Genomic DNA, 19,829 nt, shown 5'->3' on the forward strand with positions numbered 1-19,829 from the left:
TAAAAATAGTCTTTTTTAGAAGATGGTTGAGATGTATATCTAGTAAATATATATTGGAAAGACGTTTTACTCCCAACTCCACAGCAAAGGCTTTGTGATCTTAGAAAAGTCCTTTAACTTCTCTGAACCCCCAATATTGTTATCTATACAATGAGAAAATAGGGCTAAAAATAGCTACCTTGCAGAGTTGTATGAGGATTAGAGATGATCATGTGAAGGGCCCAAAAGAATCCTCAAAACACAGCAAGTGTTCAATAGGTGGAAGCCATTAACACTGAAAAGTGTGTTCATTCTTACTTGACTATGATGTGTTTATATTTATTCATTGTTTCTCCCACAACCGTAATTCCCATTTGAACCCTAAACTGCTGGCCTCCATTAAACTGTTATTATTATTTAACTTCTTTGTTTTGGTTTGGTTTACAGGCAACAATTGGTATTGACTTTTTATCAAAAACAATGTACTTGGAAGATCGAACAGTGAGTAATGTTTTCCATGTGTAATTTTCTGCAACACTCCAGGAGAGAAAATTATGATCAAAGCTATTATCAATGATTGTCACCATAAGAAGTACTTAGCAAACTTACCAAAGTTATTTATAGGCCTTGAGAAAAACTTATTACAGAGTGACTAGTACTTAGTACTCTGGCTTCTTAACCCCAAGTGAAATCCAAAAGGGAGAGAAAACCCAAGTTATTTATAAAACCCCAAAGGCTGCCCGCCCTATGCTTGTTAAACAAAATTTGTTGTTTTAACTTGGGGAAATGATAACAAATAGAGCATTGAGATAATTAAAGCTGTCAAAAACCTTTTGAATGCCACTTTTAAGGCATTCAGAAAGATTTCATTTGAATTTGACACAATTTATGAACTTTAAGGTTTTATTTGTCAGAATATGGTGTACATACCAAAGTGACTGTAGATAGAAAGAATGCATATTTATTTGTTGGATTTTTATCTTCCATCTTTAGGAATGTTTCCTTTTAAGTACAGTGTAAATTCTGTATTCTAGTCCACTACCTTTTGAAGATTTTTCTATCACCTGAACAGTGACTATTTTAATTGCAATATTTTGGGACCTATACCCAAAAACATTTTATATCTAATGCGATTTCTTATAAATGTGTGTTTTTTTCTTTTGGGTGGTCTTTTTTATGTTTTAATACATAGCCTGCCATTTCTTAAAATTTGAAAGCTTAGAAACAGCTTTATAATGATAAAAGAACTTAATGCTTGTCTTCAGGCTTTTCTTCTTCCTCAAATGTGAAAAAGTAAGAAAGTAAAATTTTTATGTAGGGTTGCAAAAAGATGTTTTTCCTTTTTGTTAGATTATATAGTGTTCTGGGAAGAAGTGTGTAGGAGAAACTTAAAAATGGTAGTCAGAGACCCAATTTCAGAGTGTTCTGGACCCAGTAGAAAAGAGAGACATTTTAGCTTCAGAGAGGCTTTCAAAAAAGCATTAATTCCTTTACTGTGATAGCCTGGGTTACTCTTTGAACATCAACAAAGTCTAATTTTTGTTATCTAGAAGACATAGGATTCAAAGAGAGATTATAGCGGGGTGGGAGGGGGGAAGGAAACTGTATTTCTGATTCTGTGAAATCTTTGCCATTTTTAAGTCATGTACTTTCAGAACAAGCACATTTTTATATTACTCTCTTTAGAAAAAGGAAGTTTTGTGTTTTCATTCCACACATCCCTGCAACCTTTTGCATGAGTCTTCGTTTTACCTCCTTTCTGCCTTCCCTCTTTAAAAAACATTATTTTCTTTTTTTAGTATGAGTTTGTTTTTTTCTTTTTTTCTTTTTTCTTTCTTTTTCTTTCTTTTTTTTTTTTTTTATTCATTTTTTCCCATCCCACAGATCAGGCTGCAGCTGTGGGATACTGCGGGTCAGGAACGTTTCCGTAGCCTCATTCCCAGTTACATCCGTGATTCTGCTGCAGCCGTAGTAGTTTACGATATCACAAGTAGGTATTTTGCAACAGGTTGACCTTCTTGCTTGTTTGACTGATTTTGTTGTTAGGTACGGTTGCAATTATGGGACACAGCAGGTCAAGAGCGGTTCAGGAGCTTGATTCCTAGCTACATTCGTGACTCCACTGTGGCAGTTGTTGTTTATGATATCACAAGTGAGTGGGGGGAATTACGCATTTCTAATCTTCTTTCAATCTTTAGCTTAGCTGCATGCATGTTCTTGTCTTGTGCTTGTTTACTGTACTGGCATGTAAAAATGAGTTTTATCATAGCAAACCTTATCACAGACTGGCCAACTCAGAAACATTTGCTTGGTTTGTACCAATATGCTTCATTTCTACTATGCCATGTTTTTGCCCTGGAAATTTTCCTTCGGGTCCAATTGTGAATCCTCTTCAAAGCTTTCTTATTATCCTATTATCCCCAAGCCACACCATAATTATTGTTGGAAGAACATCTTTTTTATTTAACTTTATCTCAGATTTCTCTGAAATAAAATAATCTGCATTTAGGCCTCTTGCCAAGTGTTCCAAATCCTCCAAGGCTTCTGTTGAGACTATTAAAAATTTCTGCTAGCCAACTTTTCTCTGCTTTCCCTTTACAGTCACTCTTTCTCTATAGAGGAAGGCAGAGAAAACATAATGTGCAGTCTTCTATTAATCATTTTCATTTGAATTATATCTGGATTCTATGACTGACCTACTTGCTTTGTTGCTAACAAATTACACTTTCATTTCTACCCAAGAAAAAAATGTAAATGGGAGACTAAAGTAATGGTCTTTCTTTTTTGTTTTCCCTAGAGATGAATAATGCCTTTGGCATTTTACGTGACTTTAAATTTTCCATGGAGCATTGGTGGCTTCAAGGAAGTGCTCGCTGATTAAAATTGTCTTTGTAAATTGGCTCATGATATATATTAGGCATTATTAAGCATCATTCAGTCTAGTGGTTCATAATTTATAGAAAAACCAGGATATTACCACATCTTAGACTTCTTCAAAAACATGTCAACAAACTGTTGATTTGATCGAGTAATAGTATTGCTATACATTTTTGCTTATATGCTCAACCAGAAGTCATATCTACTTAACAGTAATTTCAATAGCAGAATAATAAGTCACAAGTTTGCATTCAGAGACTTTTTTTGGTGTTAGGTGCTATATGCCATCTTTTCTTGAAGCTTTACTTTGGGTTGCTACTTTAAAAAAAAAAATTGTGTTCATTATTGTGCATTGACAAGTTTTGCAGCTTTAAAATGTTTGTGCTTACTTTAACCAAATCAAGTGAAACCTGGTGTATTTTTCTTTAAAAATTGTGCACATGAAATTAAAATATTACAAAACTGTTTTCTTTAGCTGCTATAAAAATATTGAAGTATTCTACTCAGAATCCAGTGGTAGAAGAGATGGATTTTTTTTACAAGTGACTCTGGTGCATTAAACTAATAAACTTCAAGTTAAAGTGATCACAAACTGAATAAGCAATGCAAATGGAATGGTGTCGAAAGCTATTTAAAAGCTTTCCAGATTTTCTGGATGTTTGGGTCTTACTGGCTGACATATTTTTGGAGATGCTTTCTTTGTCATGTTTGGTATGTGTAAGTAATCTAAAAAACATTGTGGCAATGTAACACCATATTATCTGCCATAGCTGTCCTTACATTAAAAAAATATTTTTTCAGTTACATATAGTGCATTGCACTTAGTTGATTGTGTTAAAAATTTTTGAACCACTATAAAAGGAATCTTGAGGATTTTATTCTTTTGATTTGTTTAGATCACTGACAGTTATACTCAGATAAAATGGGGTTATGTTACAGGCACATTAAAAGTGGGTTCTAATGTGCCAGCCCCCTTCCAACTTCCAGGGCTTGCTCTTTTCTTTTTTTACTTCTTTTTATTTGTTCCACACATGGGAGGGCATTTGCAATAACATTGATCTCTCTATCCACCCTCTATACCAGATGTTAACTCATTCCAGCAAACTACAAAATGGATTGATGATGTCAGAACAGAAAGAGGAAGTGATGTTATCATCATGCTAGTAGGAAATAAAACAGATCTTGCTGATAAGAGGTATGTATGTATATAGAATGTTTGATTTATTTGTTAAGTAACCTGTTATTTTTCATGTTACTGAAGAATTGTTTTGAAAAAAGACGTGTTAAGTTCTTAAGTTTATACACCTCTTTTCTTTAGTGTGGGAACCTGAAATATAAAACGTTAAACTCAGCCCTTAAAAGAAAATGAGTTTTTTTTGTTTTGTGAAAGATTATTTACACATGAAGGTAAATTTTGCACTTTTTAGGCTTCGTAAATATGAGCAGCGTTCTGTTAAAGAACAAAATGTTTTAAGAAAAACAAATCCTATCTTTAAAAATTATTCCTAATGACTAAATACACACTCTTTTGGTAATCTTATAAATATTCATTATAATTCAGTGGTGTGGTTTCTTCTTTCTTAAATTGTATGGTTGAGCCAGACTGTGTGGTTGAACTGAATAGCTTGATTATGTTACCTTAGTCAAATGAAGAAAGCCATATTCAAGTCACAGGATGCAAAATGTATTAACATTCACTGTAGAACCCATGGCTTCACTGTCTGCTTTTAGCATTCCTAAGCGATCTACTTGATATTCTTTCTGCTTTAAATAGTCTTCACCATTTTACTTAATAGTAGAAGCTTTTACTATTTATTATTTGTCCATGAGTTGGATATTGAAATTGTGGTAATAAACTTGTGCTATTAATTAAAATGTTGCAGAGAAATCCACTATGTTCAAAGGCTTATGGAAATGTTAAGCCCATTTCTGTCCAAGGTATGTCATTTGGAATTGGCAGTACAATGACAAAAAGTCTTTAGTAATTTAAAAGTAAATTCAAAGTATGTTTAATTTTTAATGAAAAAATTTTGAACATCAATTGCTATTATAAATTTTCACTGTTTTATTTAAATACAATTTTTTTAAGTATTAAAAGAAAATATTTTGGTAGTAAGTGACTTTTTATAAGCATAACGAAATTCTGAAGCCTTAATGGAAAAGATTAATAAGTTTGACTATAAATATAAAGATCATATTCACCTATTAGATCAGCTATTGTTTAGAATATTTGTAATACACAGTATTGTCAAGAGTTTTCATAAATAAGAACTCTCATACTCTGAAATGTGTAACTAATACAATTTAGGGGGGAAACAATTTAACTATATCAGAATTTAAAATACTCATTGACTGAGATCCACCTCCAGTGATTTATTTCACAGACATACAGAAATGTAAAAGGATGAACATAAAAGAATGTTTATTACAACATTATTTATAAACTAAAAAATTAAAATCAATCTTAAACGCCCATTAGTAGCAGTAGTATTTTATAATGAATATTTGTAGCCACTAAAAAGAATGAGAGGAATTTATTGGTGTCTAACACATAAAGCTTAAAAAAGCACTTGAGCCCGGCTGGTGTGGCTCAGTGGTTGAGTGTCAACCTATGGTCACTGGTTCGATTCCTGGTCAAGGCACATGCCCAGGTTGTGGGCTAAACCCCCAGTGGGGGGCATACAGGAGACGGCCAGTCGATGTTCTCTCTCATCGATGTCTGTCTCTCTCTCTCCCTCTCCTTTTCTCTCTCTAAAAATAAATAAAATTTAAAAATTTAAAAATAAAAGCACTTGATCAGTGTGCAGCATGATATCCTTTCTGTTAAAATAAAAAGATAGTATAGAGAGAGATAAGTTCTTTTGTTTAGGACAAATCTACATAAGCATACAAACTTGACTGTAGTCATCTTTGGAATAGAGTGGGATTATGGAGGAATTCATTGTAATGATTGGTCTTTTAAAAAATTTATTTTTGTAATCAGAAAACAAATTTTAGATACAAATGATTGAAAAGTTAAATGTCTTTATCACTTTCTTTGAGAATTACTTTTTGGAGGATAAAATAATAAAGGAAAGACCAGACTATATCTGTTTCAGTGTCTCAAGCACCTAGATGTTCAGTACTCTGTCCCCTGTAGCCCAGTGATCCCCACATTTTCCAAACCTGGTCAATATGGCTTATTAGACCCTCTTTTAAGATTCTGGCTATAAAGGATCATGGTCAACTTTTTGAATTTGGGAAGTTTTAACCCTACTTCTAGATACTATGATTCAATTAGTCTAGAGTAGGGCCCTTGAAAATCAGTATTTTAGAGAATCTTGCTTAGGTGATTGTGACAAAATCAAACCACAACTGAGGCCATTGCTGTAGCTAACTTTCAACCATTTTATTAGGGTGACATATAGTTCTGCAACTAGAAAGGGCTTCAATCTGGAGTCCTTCACATATGGGGTTTACAGATTAATATTCAAGAAGTATTTATTGCCCTGGCCGGTTTGGCTCAGCAGTTAGAGCGTCCGCCTGCGGTCCGGAGAGACCCGGGTTCGGTTCCCACTAAGGGCATGTACCTCAGTTGCAGTTTGTCCCCGGCCCTGGTTGGTCGTGTGGGTGGCAGCCACTTGATGTGTCCCTTTCGCATCGATGTTTCTCTCTCTCTCTCCCTTCCTCTCTCTCCCTCCCACTCTATCCGTACAAAAAATGGAAAAATGACCTTGGGTGAGGATAAAAAAAAAAAAAAAAGAAGAAGAAGTATTTATGGAGTATCGTTTATGTTTCAGAGGATGCTACTCCTGGATAGAATAGTGAACAAAAAAGACAAGTCTTTAAAGAGTTTTTATTTCAGAGAGTGAACCAGACCATAAATAAGTTCAAAAATATACGTAGTCTGTTTTGATATTGATACCTGCCATGGGTAAATAAATAAATAAAACAGAGAAAGAATATGAAATGTCATGGGTGAGTTTGAAATATTAGGTGGCATAGCAGTGGAAGACCTCACTAAAAGAATGACTGATGACTTTTGATTAAAGATGCTAAGGAAGAGGAGTTAACTATGCAGATTTTTTTTTTAAATTCTCACCCAAGAATATTTTTCTGTTTATCTTCAGATAGAGTGGGAGAGAGAGAGAGAGAGAGAGAAACAGCGTGAGAGGGAAACATTGACTGGGTGCCTTCTGCACGACCCCGACCAGGGTCGGGGACAAACTACAACTGAGGTACGTGCCCTTGGCCAGAATCAAACCCATGACTCATTGGTCTGCAGGCCGACACTCTACCACTGAGCCAAACCAGCCAGGGCCTATGCAGATTTTTTATTTTTTTATTTTTTTTATCCTCACCCGAGGGCACGAGGACATTTTTCCTTTTTTTTTTTTGTTCAGATAGAGTGGGAGGGAGAGAGAGGAAGAGAGAGAGAGAGAAACATCAATGTGAAGGGACACATCGAGTGGCTGCCACCTGCACGACCAACCAGGGCCGGGGACAAACAGCAACCGAGGTAACGTGCCCTTAGCGGGAACCGAACCCGGGTCTCTCAGTACCGCAGGCCGACGCTCCAACCGCTGCGCCAAACCGGCCAGGGCCATATGCAGATTTTTAAGGAGGAAAAGTTCCTAAGCAGAAAGCTCAGAAAATGCCAAGTCCCCAAATAGGGAATACACTTAGCTTATTTGAGTAACATCAAGGAGGTCTATATGGCTGGTAAAGAGAGTGATAGAAAGAGTAGGACAAAACTTGTGTGGTGATCACTGGTCAAATTCAGATATATTTTGAAGATAGCACTTTTAGAATATATTAATGCATTGGATGGTATACATATTGATGGATGAAATATGAGGTCTGAAAGAAGTTAAGGATGATACTTATAATCTTGATCTGAGTAACTGTCATTAATTGAGATGAGGAGAGACTGCGTAAAGAGATGGTTTGGAATGGAATATTATAACTTCAGTTTAGGTCATTTTAAGTTTAGAATGGTTATTAGATATCCTAATATCTTATTAGATGTCAGGTAGGAAGTTGTATATATGAGCCTGGAGTTCAGAGCAGTGGTCCAAGATATATATGTTTGGGAGTCATTAGCATATAGATGGTACTTAAAACCATGAGACTATGTGGGATCACCAGAGAAGTAATTATAGATAGGAAAGAGGTCCAAGAGTAAGTTTGAGGGCATCTGACAGAATTATTTTTAGGAAATTCACACTGCTAAAGCAGTCAAGGCTAAAGGTCTGTAGATTGTCAGCTTTCAAATAGTTAAGAAAAAGTGTGTTATTTAAAATTTATACACATGTAAATGTGTAGAGCTAAACACCTATGTTGCCAGCTAGGCACTTGGAACACCAAAATAAATAAGAGAATCTTATACTTGAAGAGCTCGCAATTTGAGACACACTGCTAATTATAATATATCACAAAATGCCCTTTAAAATAAGTATTAATACTGTGTATCAAGAGACTTCAACATACATTTCTTTTGACCATCTTTTTTACTTACCAATATTTACAAAATCCAACCTAAGGAAATGATCCACAGTGCACAAGGTATTAAGCACAAAGATGTTTAAAGCAATATTTTTCACATTAGTGTAGAATTTGAAAACAGTTTACATTTCTAACAGTTTGGGAATGGGTATAGAAATTACAGTAGCAAGTTGACAAATTTTCTAGCCATAAAAAATGGTTTTACACAAAGTTTGAAATCACAAGATTAAATACTTATGATCAAATATTAAGAGAAAATAGCAGGCTATTAAGTTTGTTTGTTTTTAATCCTCACCTGAGGACATTTTTGCATTTATCTTCAGATAGAGTGGGAGATAGAAACAGCTACATGAGAGAAACACATCGAGTGGTTGCCACCTACATGACCCCAACTGGGGCTGGGGACAAACTGCAAACGAGGTACGTGCCCTTAGTGGGAACTGAACCCGGGACTCTGGTCCACCAGCTGACGCTCTAACAGCTGAGCCAAACCGGCCAGGGCTAGGTTATTGAGTTTTAAAAAACACAAAGGTTACAGGATGAGTTCAGCCAAGTAACAGCAAATTGTTAAAAAAAAGTTTAAAAAAAATTTTTTTTATCCCTGGCAGGTTTGGCTCAGCGGTTAGTTAGAGTGTCGGCCCACGGACTAGAGAATCCCATGTTTGGTTCCCGTGAAGGGCATGTACCTCGTTTGCAGTTTGTCCCCAGCCCTGGTTGGGGTTGTGTGGGTGGCACCCAGTTGATGTGTCTCTCTCACATCGATGTTTCTCTCTCTTCCTCCCATTCTCCCTCCTGTTCTATCTGAAGATAAATGCAAATAAATAAATAGTTTAGTTAGGTATAACATACACATACAAGTGCACAAAATTTTTAAAAAAATTTTTTTTCTTTATTGATTTTTAGAGAGAGAGGGGCAGGAAGAGGTAGAGAGAGAGAGAAACATCGATTGGCAGCCTCCTCCACGTCCCCCACTGGAGATTGGGCCCACAACCTGGGCATGTATCCTGACCGGAAATCGAACGAACAACTTCCTGGTGCATGGATCGACACTCAACCACTGAGCCACACCGGCCGGACAAGTGTACAAAGTTTAAGTGTACTGCAATTTGAATATTCAAACTAGTCTTGTCTGTGTATCCAGCACCTATATCAAGTAAAGTTATTTTCAGAACTTTGTTTCTAATGTTTATATCATCTTTCAAAAAGAATTTATTATTTTTTTTTTTTTACAGGCAAGTGTCAATTGAAGAGGGAGAGAGGAAAGCCAAAGAGCTGAATGTTATGTTTATTGAAACTAGTGCAAAAGCAGGATACAATGTAAAGCAGGTAAGTGTTTTTTGTTTTTTTTGTGTATAGGTTGACATTATCAAACTGAAGAAACATATTATTAAATAGTTGTGTAAGTATTGTATTGTCTAGTGTAAGATTTTCTATCAGTTAGCAAAATCCGGCCTCATGAACTAATTTATTAAACAGCGAAAAAATATAAATGTGGCATAGTTTTTGGAAAAAGAGAAAAGACTGGCCAAACTTTTCAGATTGTGCACAGGAAAAGTACTTCATTATGATTGCAAGATTATGTGATTGCAAGGTTGTAAGATTGCCATACTCTCACTACTTCCCTACTGCTTTGTTTCAAGGTAACATTTCTTATTTTAGTGTTTGATGGTAAAATTGCGATAAAAGAAAGCAAATGTTGCTGTCAGGAATGGTATTTTGCTTGTGATGAAAGTACATTTTGGTTACTTTATCCTTAGCAAATTACTAGTGTGCTTATAAAAGGAATGTTGTGGGGAGGGGACAGGAAACTATGTGAGAGCCTCACATTATCAAACTTTTCTAAAAGATGAAGTAGCCAAAAACTCACCTGCTTAATTCTTCAGGGTTATATGTTATATAGAGTAGTAGTTCCAGATTTATTAGTTAGTTGGTTAGTTATTTTTAAATCCTCATTCAAAGATATTTTTCCATTCATCTTCAGATAGAGTGGGAGGGAGGGAGGAAAGGGGGGGAGAGAGAAACATCCATGTAACAGAGACACATCGACTAGTTGCCTCCTGCATGACCCCAACCAGGGCTGGAGACTGCACCCGAGACTCTCTGGTCCATGGGCTGATGCTCTGCTGAACCAGACTGGCCAGGGCAAATTATTGTTATTTTCTATTCTCACCCTAGGATATTTTTTATTTTTTGAGAGAGAGGGAAAAACATCGATGTAAGAGAGAAATATTGATCAGTTGTATCGCATATACACCTGGACCTGGGGATCAAACCCTCAACCTGGATGTGTGTCCTGACCTATAATCAAACCCATGAGCCTTTAGTGCACGGGACAATGCTCCAACCAACTGAGCCACACTGGCCAGGGCCAAATTATTACTTTTTAAATTGTAGGTGATCAATAGAGGGTTAAAGTAAAATCCTTTAAAATGAATAAGTGGAACTTTATGAAAAATTCTCTATATTGTTTTCATTTTTGGCGCTTTGTTTCCTATCTCTCCTTGCCTTAAAACATGTGAAGTAGCCCTGGCCAGTTTGGCTCTGCGATTGGAGTGTCGGCCTTTGGGCAAAGGAGTTGTGGGTTCAATTCCGGTCAAGGGCACATACCTCAGTTGCAGTTAGGTTCCCGGCCTTTGTCCAGGTCATGTGGGAGGCAACCAATCGATGTCTCTCTCTCTCTCTCCCTCTCCCTCCCAACTTCCCTTTCCCCCTCTCTCTGAATATGGATGGGAAAATGTCCTCCATGAGGATTTAAAAATAAATAAATAAAAATACAGTTTTATTGATTTTTTTTTTTTTTTTTTTTAAAGAGAGAGAGAGGAAGGGAGAGAGATGGAAACATCAGCCCTGGCCAGTTTGGCTCAGCGGTTGGGCATTGGCCTGCGGACCAGAGAGTCCCAGGTTCAGTTCCCGCTAGGAGCATGTACCACCAAAAAAAAAGAAAAGAAAAGAAACATCAATCTAAGAGAGAAACATCACTCTGATGCCTCCTGTACTCCCCCTACTAGGGATTGAGCCCACAACCTGGGCGTGTGCCTTGACCAGGAATCAAATTGGTACCTCACAGTCCATGGGACGTTGCTTAATCCACTGAGCCACAGTGAACGGGAGGAAGGAAGAGAGAGAGAGGGAAACATCCATGTGAGAGAGACACATTGTGTGGTTACTACCCACACGACCCCAGCCGGGGCCAGGGACAAACTGCAGCCGAGGTATCTGCCCTTAGCAAGAACCAAGCCCGGGACTTGCCGGTCCACAGGCCGACGTTCTAACCGCTGAGCCAAACCTGCCAGGGCTTAGCAAAATTTTTTCATAACTCTTTTAGTGGTTGCTCTAGGAATTAAACTAGAGTTAATACTGTATCATTTTGTGTGGAATTATGTACACCTCCTTTGTGTTACTGTTGTCACATATATTTACATACATATGAAACCCGTAATAAATGTTTCAACCTTTGCTTTTAAACAGTAATTAGGAGTCCTGGTCGGTGTTGTGCAGTTGGTTAGGGCTTCATCCTGTACACCAAAAGGTTGCGGGTTTGATTTCAGGTCAGAGCACATACCCAGGTTGTGGATTTGAGTCATTGTCGGGGCATTTGTGGGAGGCAACCCATCGAGATCTCTCTCTCTCTCTGTCTCATCAATGTTTCTCTCTCCCTTCCTCTCTTTCTAATACCAATAACATATCCTTGGGTGAGGATTAAATAAATAAATAATAAACAGTAATTAAGAGAAGGAAAAAGACAATCTTTCTACTTAGTTATATATTTACCATTTCCATTGTTCTTCATTTCTTCTTAAAAGATCTGAGTTGCATCTGGTGTTATTTCTTTCAGCTTAAATAGTGTTCTTTACTGTTTCTTATAGAGATCTTTTGGTGATGAATTCTCTCAACTTTAACGTAGCCCACAAGCCACTTGAAGAATGTTTTTGCTAGATTATTGAATTTGGGTTGACAGATTTTTCTTTCTTTTCAATACTTTAAAGATGCCGCTATATTGTCTTCTGATTTCCATTATTTTCTAATTAGAAACAAGCTCTAATTTATATCATTCTTTGTATGTAATACATTGTTTTAATGTTGTTTTTTCTACTCTATTTTTTTTTTTTCTCTCTCTTTCTGGAATTCCAGTGCACACCTGTTAAATGGCTTGATGTTGTTCCACTGGTTGTTGAGGCTTTGCTCATAGTTTATCTTTTTCCCTCTCTCTTTTTCAGATTGAATAACATTATTGATGTGTTTTCAGGTTCACTGGTCCTTTTTCTGCCATATCCAAACTGCTATTAAGTCCATCCAGTGAATTTATCATTTTAGATATTGTACTTCAGTCGTAGATTTTTCATTTATTTCTTTTTCTTTTTAAAAAAAATTTATTTCCTTTTTAAACTTATCTGTATTGTTGAATGTATTACAGATGTCCCTCCTTTTTTCCCCCCTTACCCACTCCTGCCCTGCTCCTGCCTTCCCCACACTATTCTCTGTGCCTGTTGGTTATGCATATAAGTTCTTAGGTTTCTCTCTTCTCGTTCCACCTCTCCCCTTCCCTTTGAGGTTCTTCAGTCTAACAACCAATTTGTACTTCTTAATCCCTTCACCTTTTTCACCTGTCCCCCCAACCCCCCTCCCATCTGTCAACCAACAAAAAGTTCTCTGTATCTATGAATCTCTTTCTGTTCTGCTTGCTCATTTTGTTTGTAGGTTCAATTGTTGATAGATATGCATTTATTGCCATTTTATTGTTCATATTTTCATTGTTCTTATTCAAGAAGACTTACCATTATATATACAACTGGTTTGGTGGTGGTGAATTCCTTTAGCTTTTTTTTGTCTGGGATCATTTACTTCTTCATTACCATTTCTCTGTAGAAATTTCCCATCCTTTGGATCATAATGGTCACCATTACCTTCAAATCCTTGAACATATTTGTAGTAGTTGCTTTGAATTTCTTGTCTGGTAATTCTAACATCTGGGTCATTTCAGAGTCTACTTCTATTGGATCTTTTCTTTTTCTCTTGTTTCTAGGTGAGATTTTCCTATTTTTTCACAGTTCTAGTAATTTTTGGTATTCCTCAGTAATGCATTTGATACATAGAGACTCTGGTAGCTGTTATTTTTCTCTGCAAAGTTCTGCGTTTTATTATGGCATGCTGTTATATTGCCACCTTGAACTTGTGGACTCTTGATGTTATGCTTTGTTTCAGTAGATCTATAGAAAGCCTGAGATATTTATCAAGCTTTTCTATCTTGGAAGGATTGAAACTCTAAGCTGTATTCCCTAGAGCAAGCAGTAGCTGAAGTCTCTGCTTATATTTTTTCAGCTTCTAGCTGTCGCTTTCTCGTGGTCTTATTGGAGTCTCTTTTACATATGTACTGTTAAAGAAGCAGCTGAGCCCGGCCAGTGTGTCTCAGTGGTTGAGTGTCGATCCATGCATCAAGAAGAGGTCACTAGTTTGATTCCCAATCAGGGCACATGCCCAGGTTGTGGGCCAAATCCCCAATGGGGGGCATGCAGGAGGCAGCCAATTGATGTTTCTCACTCTCCCGCTCACTGCCTCTCTCTCTAAAATCAATAAAAGGGAAAAAAATTTTTTTTAAAGTTCAGTAAATTTAGAGTGTAGTGAGGGAGGGACAAGTGATAGAAATTGAGTTTATAGAAGGATAGATCTAATCATAGAGCCAAACCAGCCAGGGCATAAGTGTGAGGATTTTTAGAAATATTACCAACTGTATTGACCCCATACTTTATCATCTGTGATTCCTAATATAGCAGTAGCCTCTGTTAGTATATCATTGGCATTTAAGAAATTGACTTTCCTTTAATGATTACTTAAAACAACTTAAACACTAGAGTTTTTTCTTTCCTGTTATATATATTTCTGTAAGGATAGAACTTGGCTTTTATAAAGTATTTTTTCTTGGCTTATTTTAGGATGCCCTGAGTTGAGTACAGGTTAGTGACTTTGATTCTTTTAATCTAATTGAAATATTTTGAAAGAACACCAAATTTCAAAATTATATTGGTTAAACCACAGATAAAAATTTTTGGTCATAGAAAATGGATTAAGTCCGGGCAGTGTGGCGCAGTGATTGAGCATTGACCCATGCACCAAGAGGTCGTTGGTTTGATTCCTGGTCAGGGCATATGCCTGGGTTGTGGGCCAAATCCCCACTGGGGAGCATGCAGGAGGCAGTCAATCGATGCTTCTATCTTCCTCCCTCTCTCTAAAATATCAAAGAAGAAGAAAAAAAATTTTTTTTAAGAGAGAGAAAATGGATTAATTTTTGTGTTTGTGATTTGTGTGTAATAGTATTTCACAAAGCAAATTCTTCTTACCCACAATTTTTAGCTATTTCTTCACACAGCCCTTTTTTTTTTTTTTTTTTATCCTCACCCGAGGACATTTTTTGCACTTAATCTTCAGGTAGAGCAGAAGGGAGGGGCAGGGGAGAGAGAGAGAGAAACATCGACATGAGAGAGACACATAGACTGGCTGGCACCCACACAATCCCAACCGGGGCTGGGGACAAACTGCAACCGAGGTACATGCCCTTTGCAGGAACCGAACCCCAGACTCTCCGGTCTGCAGGTGGATGCTCGAACTGCTTAGCCAAACCGGCCAGGGCTCACACAGCCCTTTTCACAGTGCTTTCCATATAGAAAAATCTTTCATTTATACTAGGTAGCATAACGTAGTAGAAAAACTGTGGACCTTGGAACCTCAGCTCTGCTACTTATTTGGTGAATGGCAAATATGTCATTACCTTTAATTATTTTTGCATGTTTTAATTGAATCCTTTTTTATATTTGATTGGAGATATTTTTCAGCAGCATTTGTTTTGTTTTTTATCAAATTGAAGTTTATCAGAGTTTTCCTTCACTGTTAACTCTCTACATATAAATTTAAAATCCCTTTTATACTTCCTTTTTCTGCAAGGAACTGAGTAAACTGATTTCTTTAGTTTCCTGTTTTTTAGGGGGTGGTCCGGAGGATTCAGTGGGCATAAGTATTGCTAGTTTTTCTTTCACCTGATAAAAGAACTGCCTTTCTCAGATCTGTGATCATATGCTAAATAGTATTATGGGTAGTCATGCCTAAGGAATTAAATGATAATTCAGATGCACGTGAACCCAAAAAAGCCATTAGCTAAAGGCACTAATTAACTATGTACTACATTCTATGCTTTCTAATGTGTTTTCACACCCATTAGTCATTCTTTCAACTGACATTTTTAAAAAGACCTACACCATGTCAGGTACTAAGATAATGAAGATGAAATATGAGCTTTGCCCCCCAGAGGTTTAAAAACTAGAGAGAAAGATAGGGAGGTAAATAGGCCATTACAATTATTTACTTATTTTTTTTATCCTCACCCGAGGACATTCTTCCATTTTTTGTTCATGTAGAGTGGGAGGGGGAGAGGGAGAGAGAGAGAAACATTGACGTGAAAGGGACACATCAGGTTGCTGCCACCCGCACAACCAACCAGGGCTGGGGACAAACTGCAGGTGAAGTATGCACCCTTAGCAGGAACCGAACCCAGGTCTTTCTGGACCACAGGCCGACGCTCTAACCACTGAGCAAAACCGGCCAGGGCTAGGCCATTACAATTAGTGTAGTAAAAACTCTGAAAGAAGACATACACAGTGCTATTAAGTATATAGAATTATTTTATTAGATAGGAGGAGGGTGGATTGTAGAAATCTGGGAATGACTTAAGGAAGTTTTCTAAGGAACTAACAGGGATTGGATCCTGAAAGATAAGGGTCAGCTAGACAGATTGGACTTGGGAGCAGGGAGGAGGATATTCCAAGGAGAACCAGTATCATTGTGTCCTTTGAACCTCACAATTATGCCCCCCTTTTTATTAGAAGAAATCTAAGGATTAGAGAAATTCATATCCTTGAGGTAACAAAGCTGTAATAAGGTAGATATTTAGTACTAGAGTTTCTTGGCTCAAATTTTGTGCCCTTTCTAGAAACACATTCAATACTGTGTTATATTATGAAAATAGGTAGACAGGTGTGAATATAACCATACTATCACTGAAAGATCTCATTAGTTAACGTATGTTTCACTAATTAAAACTTACTTTAATTTTTTAAAAACCTCAAAACTTGTAAACCTCATTTTATTCCATTTTCTTTTAGTTCTTTATTGATGTTAGAGAGGGAGAGAGAAACACTGATAGAGAGAACATCGATTGGCTGCCTCCTACGTGCCCCTCTCCTCCCCACCGTCCCACACTCCCACAACCTGGGCATGTGCCCTGAACGGGAATCGAACGGGCAACCTCTTGGTGCATGGGTCAACGTTCAACCACTGAGCCACACCAGCTGGACCATTTTATTTCATTGTCATAGAAAATAAGCAAACCTTCCCTATGCCTCCCTGACAAAAAAACAGCCCTGGCCGGTTTGGCTCAGCGGTTGGAGCGTCGGCCTGCGGTACAGAGAGACCCGGGTTCGGTTCCCGCTAAGGGCACGTACCTCGGTTGCAGTTTGTCCCCGGCCCTGGTTGGTCGTGTGGTTGGCAGCCACTCGATGTGTCCCTTTCACATCGATGTTTCTCTCTCTCTCTCTTCCTCTCTCTCCCTCCCGCTCTATCTGAACAAAAAATGGAAAAATGTCCTCGGGTGAGGATTAAAAAAAAACCCCAACAAATTCCGCCCAGCCAGTGTGGTTCAGTGGTTGAGCATCGACCCATGCACCAAGAGGTCACTGGTTCAATTCCCGGTCAGGGCACATGCCCAGGTTCTGGGCCCAATCCCCAGTTGGGGGCATGCAGGAGGCGGCCGGTTGATGTTCTATCTCATCGATGTTTCCATCTCTTTCTCTCCCTCTTTCTTCCACTCTTTCTAAAAATCAATAAAGAAAAAAAAATATTTTAATCCCATTTCTAGGGCAACCTATAAAATAATTTTTTATATTCTTAGGAGCTGAAAAGATCATGCATCTTAAACAGATAAGTAGTTTAATAAATATTTCATGTCAGAAGCAAACTATGAAATCTAGCATTTGGTTAGATGACCAAGTGTTAAAGTCATTGAGACCAAGATTGAATATATAGTGCCACATTGTTAGCTGCTAGATTATTTCTGTAGTCACTATATTTATTGCCTGTTTACAGTACTAAATAGATGGCTATTTTTAGCTGATTTCGGTGGGGGAATACATTTTCTTTAGACTTTCTTCTATAAAATATGTCTCGCTTCATACTCTGTGCTTTGTGTCTAGATGAAAGGAGATTTAATGGATGTTAGACTTTTTCATAATGCATAAAATTCAAACAGATAAAGTTGGCATTCTCCATTCAATTCATTATCTAATGCTAATATACAAAAACTCCAAAAAGGTTAGAATTATTGCCTAACTTTGCATTAAAGTTTTATGAACACTTTCTAGCTTAATTTTTTAAATGCTTTTTATTGGTTTTTTTAGAGAGAGAAGAATGGAGAGGGAGAGAGAGAGAGAAAGATCAATGACAGAAGGATCAACATTGATCGGCTGCCACCTGCACGCCCCCTGACCAGAAATCAAACTGGCAATCTTTTGGTGCACAGGATGATGTCCAACCAACTGAACCACACTGGCCAGGGCAGAGTACCTTGAATTAACCATCTTGTTCATTTCTGTGTTCCTAGAGAACTTGAAACAATACCTCAAGTAAGCAGATGCTGAGTTTTGAGGGAGTTGCATCACATGTAACGTAGGAACATAGGACTTTTATACGGCATGCCTAACAAAAAAAAGATATGACTGAAATAATCTGGCAGTTTTATGTGCCATTCTACCCAGTGAGCATATGCCTAGGTTTGGGGACAAAATAGGTATGAATCTGCTGTTTCTTCAATCATTAGTCCTTTCTGTTCCCACATGCCTCTAAAGTGAACATCTCTCCAGACTTGAGTGTGATTCTCCTTCTGAAGATATTTTTCTTTTCTTTTTTTATCCTTACCTGAGGACATTTTTGCATTTATCTTCAGATAGAGTGGGAGGGAGTGATAGAGAAACATCCATGTGAGAGAGACACATCAATTGGTTGCCACCCACACGACCCCAACGGGACCAGGGATGAACTGCAGTCGAGGTATGTGCCCTTAGCGGGAATTGAACCTGGGCCTCTCTGGTCTGCAAGCCAACACTCTTAACTGCTGAGCCAAACCGGCCAGGCCAGAAGATATTTTTCTTTACATCATACCTCAAACACAAGCCAACCACTTCCAGTGGCGCTCTTTCCAGTGACAGGAAAAGCCAGCTGTGTTTAACTTAAGAGGTGGTGTGTTGGTCTCTAACATTGTGCTTTCTTAAAGACAAGGGTAATTTTTACTAGATTAGTTTTCACTATATATATATAAGTAAATACTTTAGAACATAACCCTTTATAAAAGATAGGAATGCCACTGTACAGTTTTACTAAATGAACAATCTGTCCTTACTCTGAGTTCCTGTAGGGCTTTGTTTTTATGACTCAAAAGACATTTTTGCTGCTTATTTCTTAACTGTTTGTTCATGTCTAATCTCACCAGTTGGAAAGCAAGGATTATATCTATATACCTCTTTGTATGTGGCATACTGCTCTTCATACAGTATTCTATTTATAGAATAAATAAACATTTTAAGATGCTTTCATTATGGTATGGTCTAAATGAGAAATAACCTAGAAGCCATATCTTTGAACGCAGCATTCAGTGGTCATCCATCTTTACTTGATACCATTTACTGAATTTTCTTTGCCGAGCCCTGGCTGGTTTGGCTCAGCGGTTAGAGCGTCGTTCTGCGGTCCAGAGAGACCCCGGGTTCGGTTCTCGCTAAGGGTGCGTACCTCAGTTGCAGTTTGTCCCCGGCCCTGGTTGGTCATGTGGGTGGCAGCCACTCGATGTATCTCTTTCACGTCAATGTTTCTCTCTCTCTCTCTCTTCTTCTCCCTCCCTCCCACTCTATCTTAACAAAAAATGGAAAAATGTCCTCGGTTGAGGATAAAAAAAAATAAAACTAAATAAATAAATTTTCCCTGCCAATTATCACATTTCTCTCTTTTCCACAGCTCTTCCGACGTGTTGCAGCAGCTTTGCCTGGAATGGAAAGCACACAGGACAGAAGCAGAGAAGACAGTATCCTTTCTTTTTCTTCAGAAAATGTTATCACTAGTCTTTACAGCCCTACTTGGTTGATTAAAGAATATTATGCCATTGCCTTTTTTTTCTTCTTCTTCTTTATTGATTTTAGACAGAGAGAGAGAAACATCGATGAGAGAGAACATCAGTTGGCCACTTTCTGCATGCCCCCCACTGGGGATCAGGCCTACAACCTGGGCATGTGTCCTGACCGGGATTTGAATTATTAATCTCTTGGTGCATGGGTTGATGCTCAGCCACTGAGCCACACCGACTGGGTTGTGCCATTGCCTTTTACAGCCAGGAATTGATGGCTTAGGAGCACAGAAGCTGTGAGGTTTTCTACAGCAAATGAAATCTGGTTATCCAAATG

General features: G+C 37.7%; 1 protein-coding gene across 2 annotated transcripts in view; it reads left to right on the plus strand.

Annotated features, from left to right (window-relative positions):
- RAB6A (RAB6A, member RAS oncogene family) overlaps positions 1-19,829 on the plus strand; it is a 64,408-nt gene that overhangs the window by 41,638 nt on the left and 2,941 nt on the right. The window contains exons 3-7 of one of the 2 annotated variants that reach the window (XM_036258396.1): positions 427-480; positions 1,864-1,969; positions 3,940-4,051; positions 9,573-9,666; positions 19,387-19,453. In XM_036258396.1, the coding sequence (XP_036114289.1) occupies positions 427-480; positions 1,864-1,969; positions 3,940-4,051; positions 9,573-9,666; positions 19,387-19,453 (433 nt within the window). Of the gene's footprint in view, positions 1-426; positions 481-1,863; positions 1,970-2,025; positions 2,132-3,939; positions 4,052-9,572; positions 9,667-19,386; positions 19,454-19,829 lie in introns of both variants that reach the window. The other variant, XM_036258395.1, reaches the window with a different exon arrangement.

This window comes from Molossus molossus, unplaced genomic scaffold (genome assembly GCF_014108415.1).
Source record: "Molossus molossus isolate mMolMol1 unplaced genomic scaffold, mMolMol1.p scaffold_m16_p_13, whole genome shotgun sequence".
Lineage (NCBI taxonomy): Eukaryota > Metazoa > Chordata > Mammalia > Chiroptera > Molossidae > Molossus > Molossus molossus.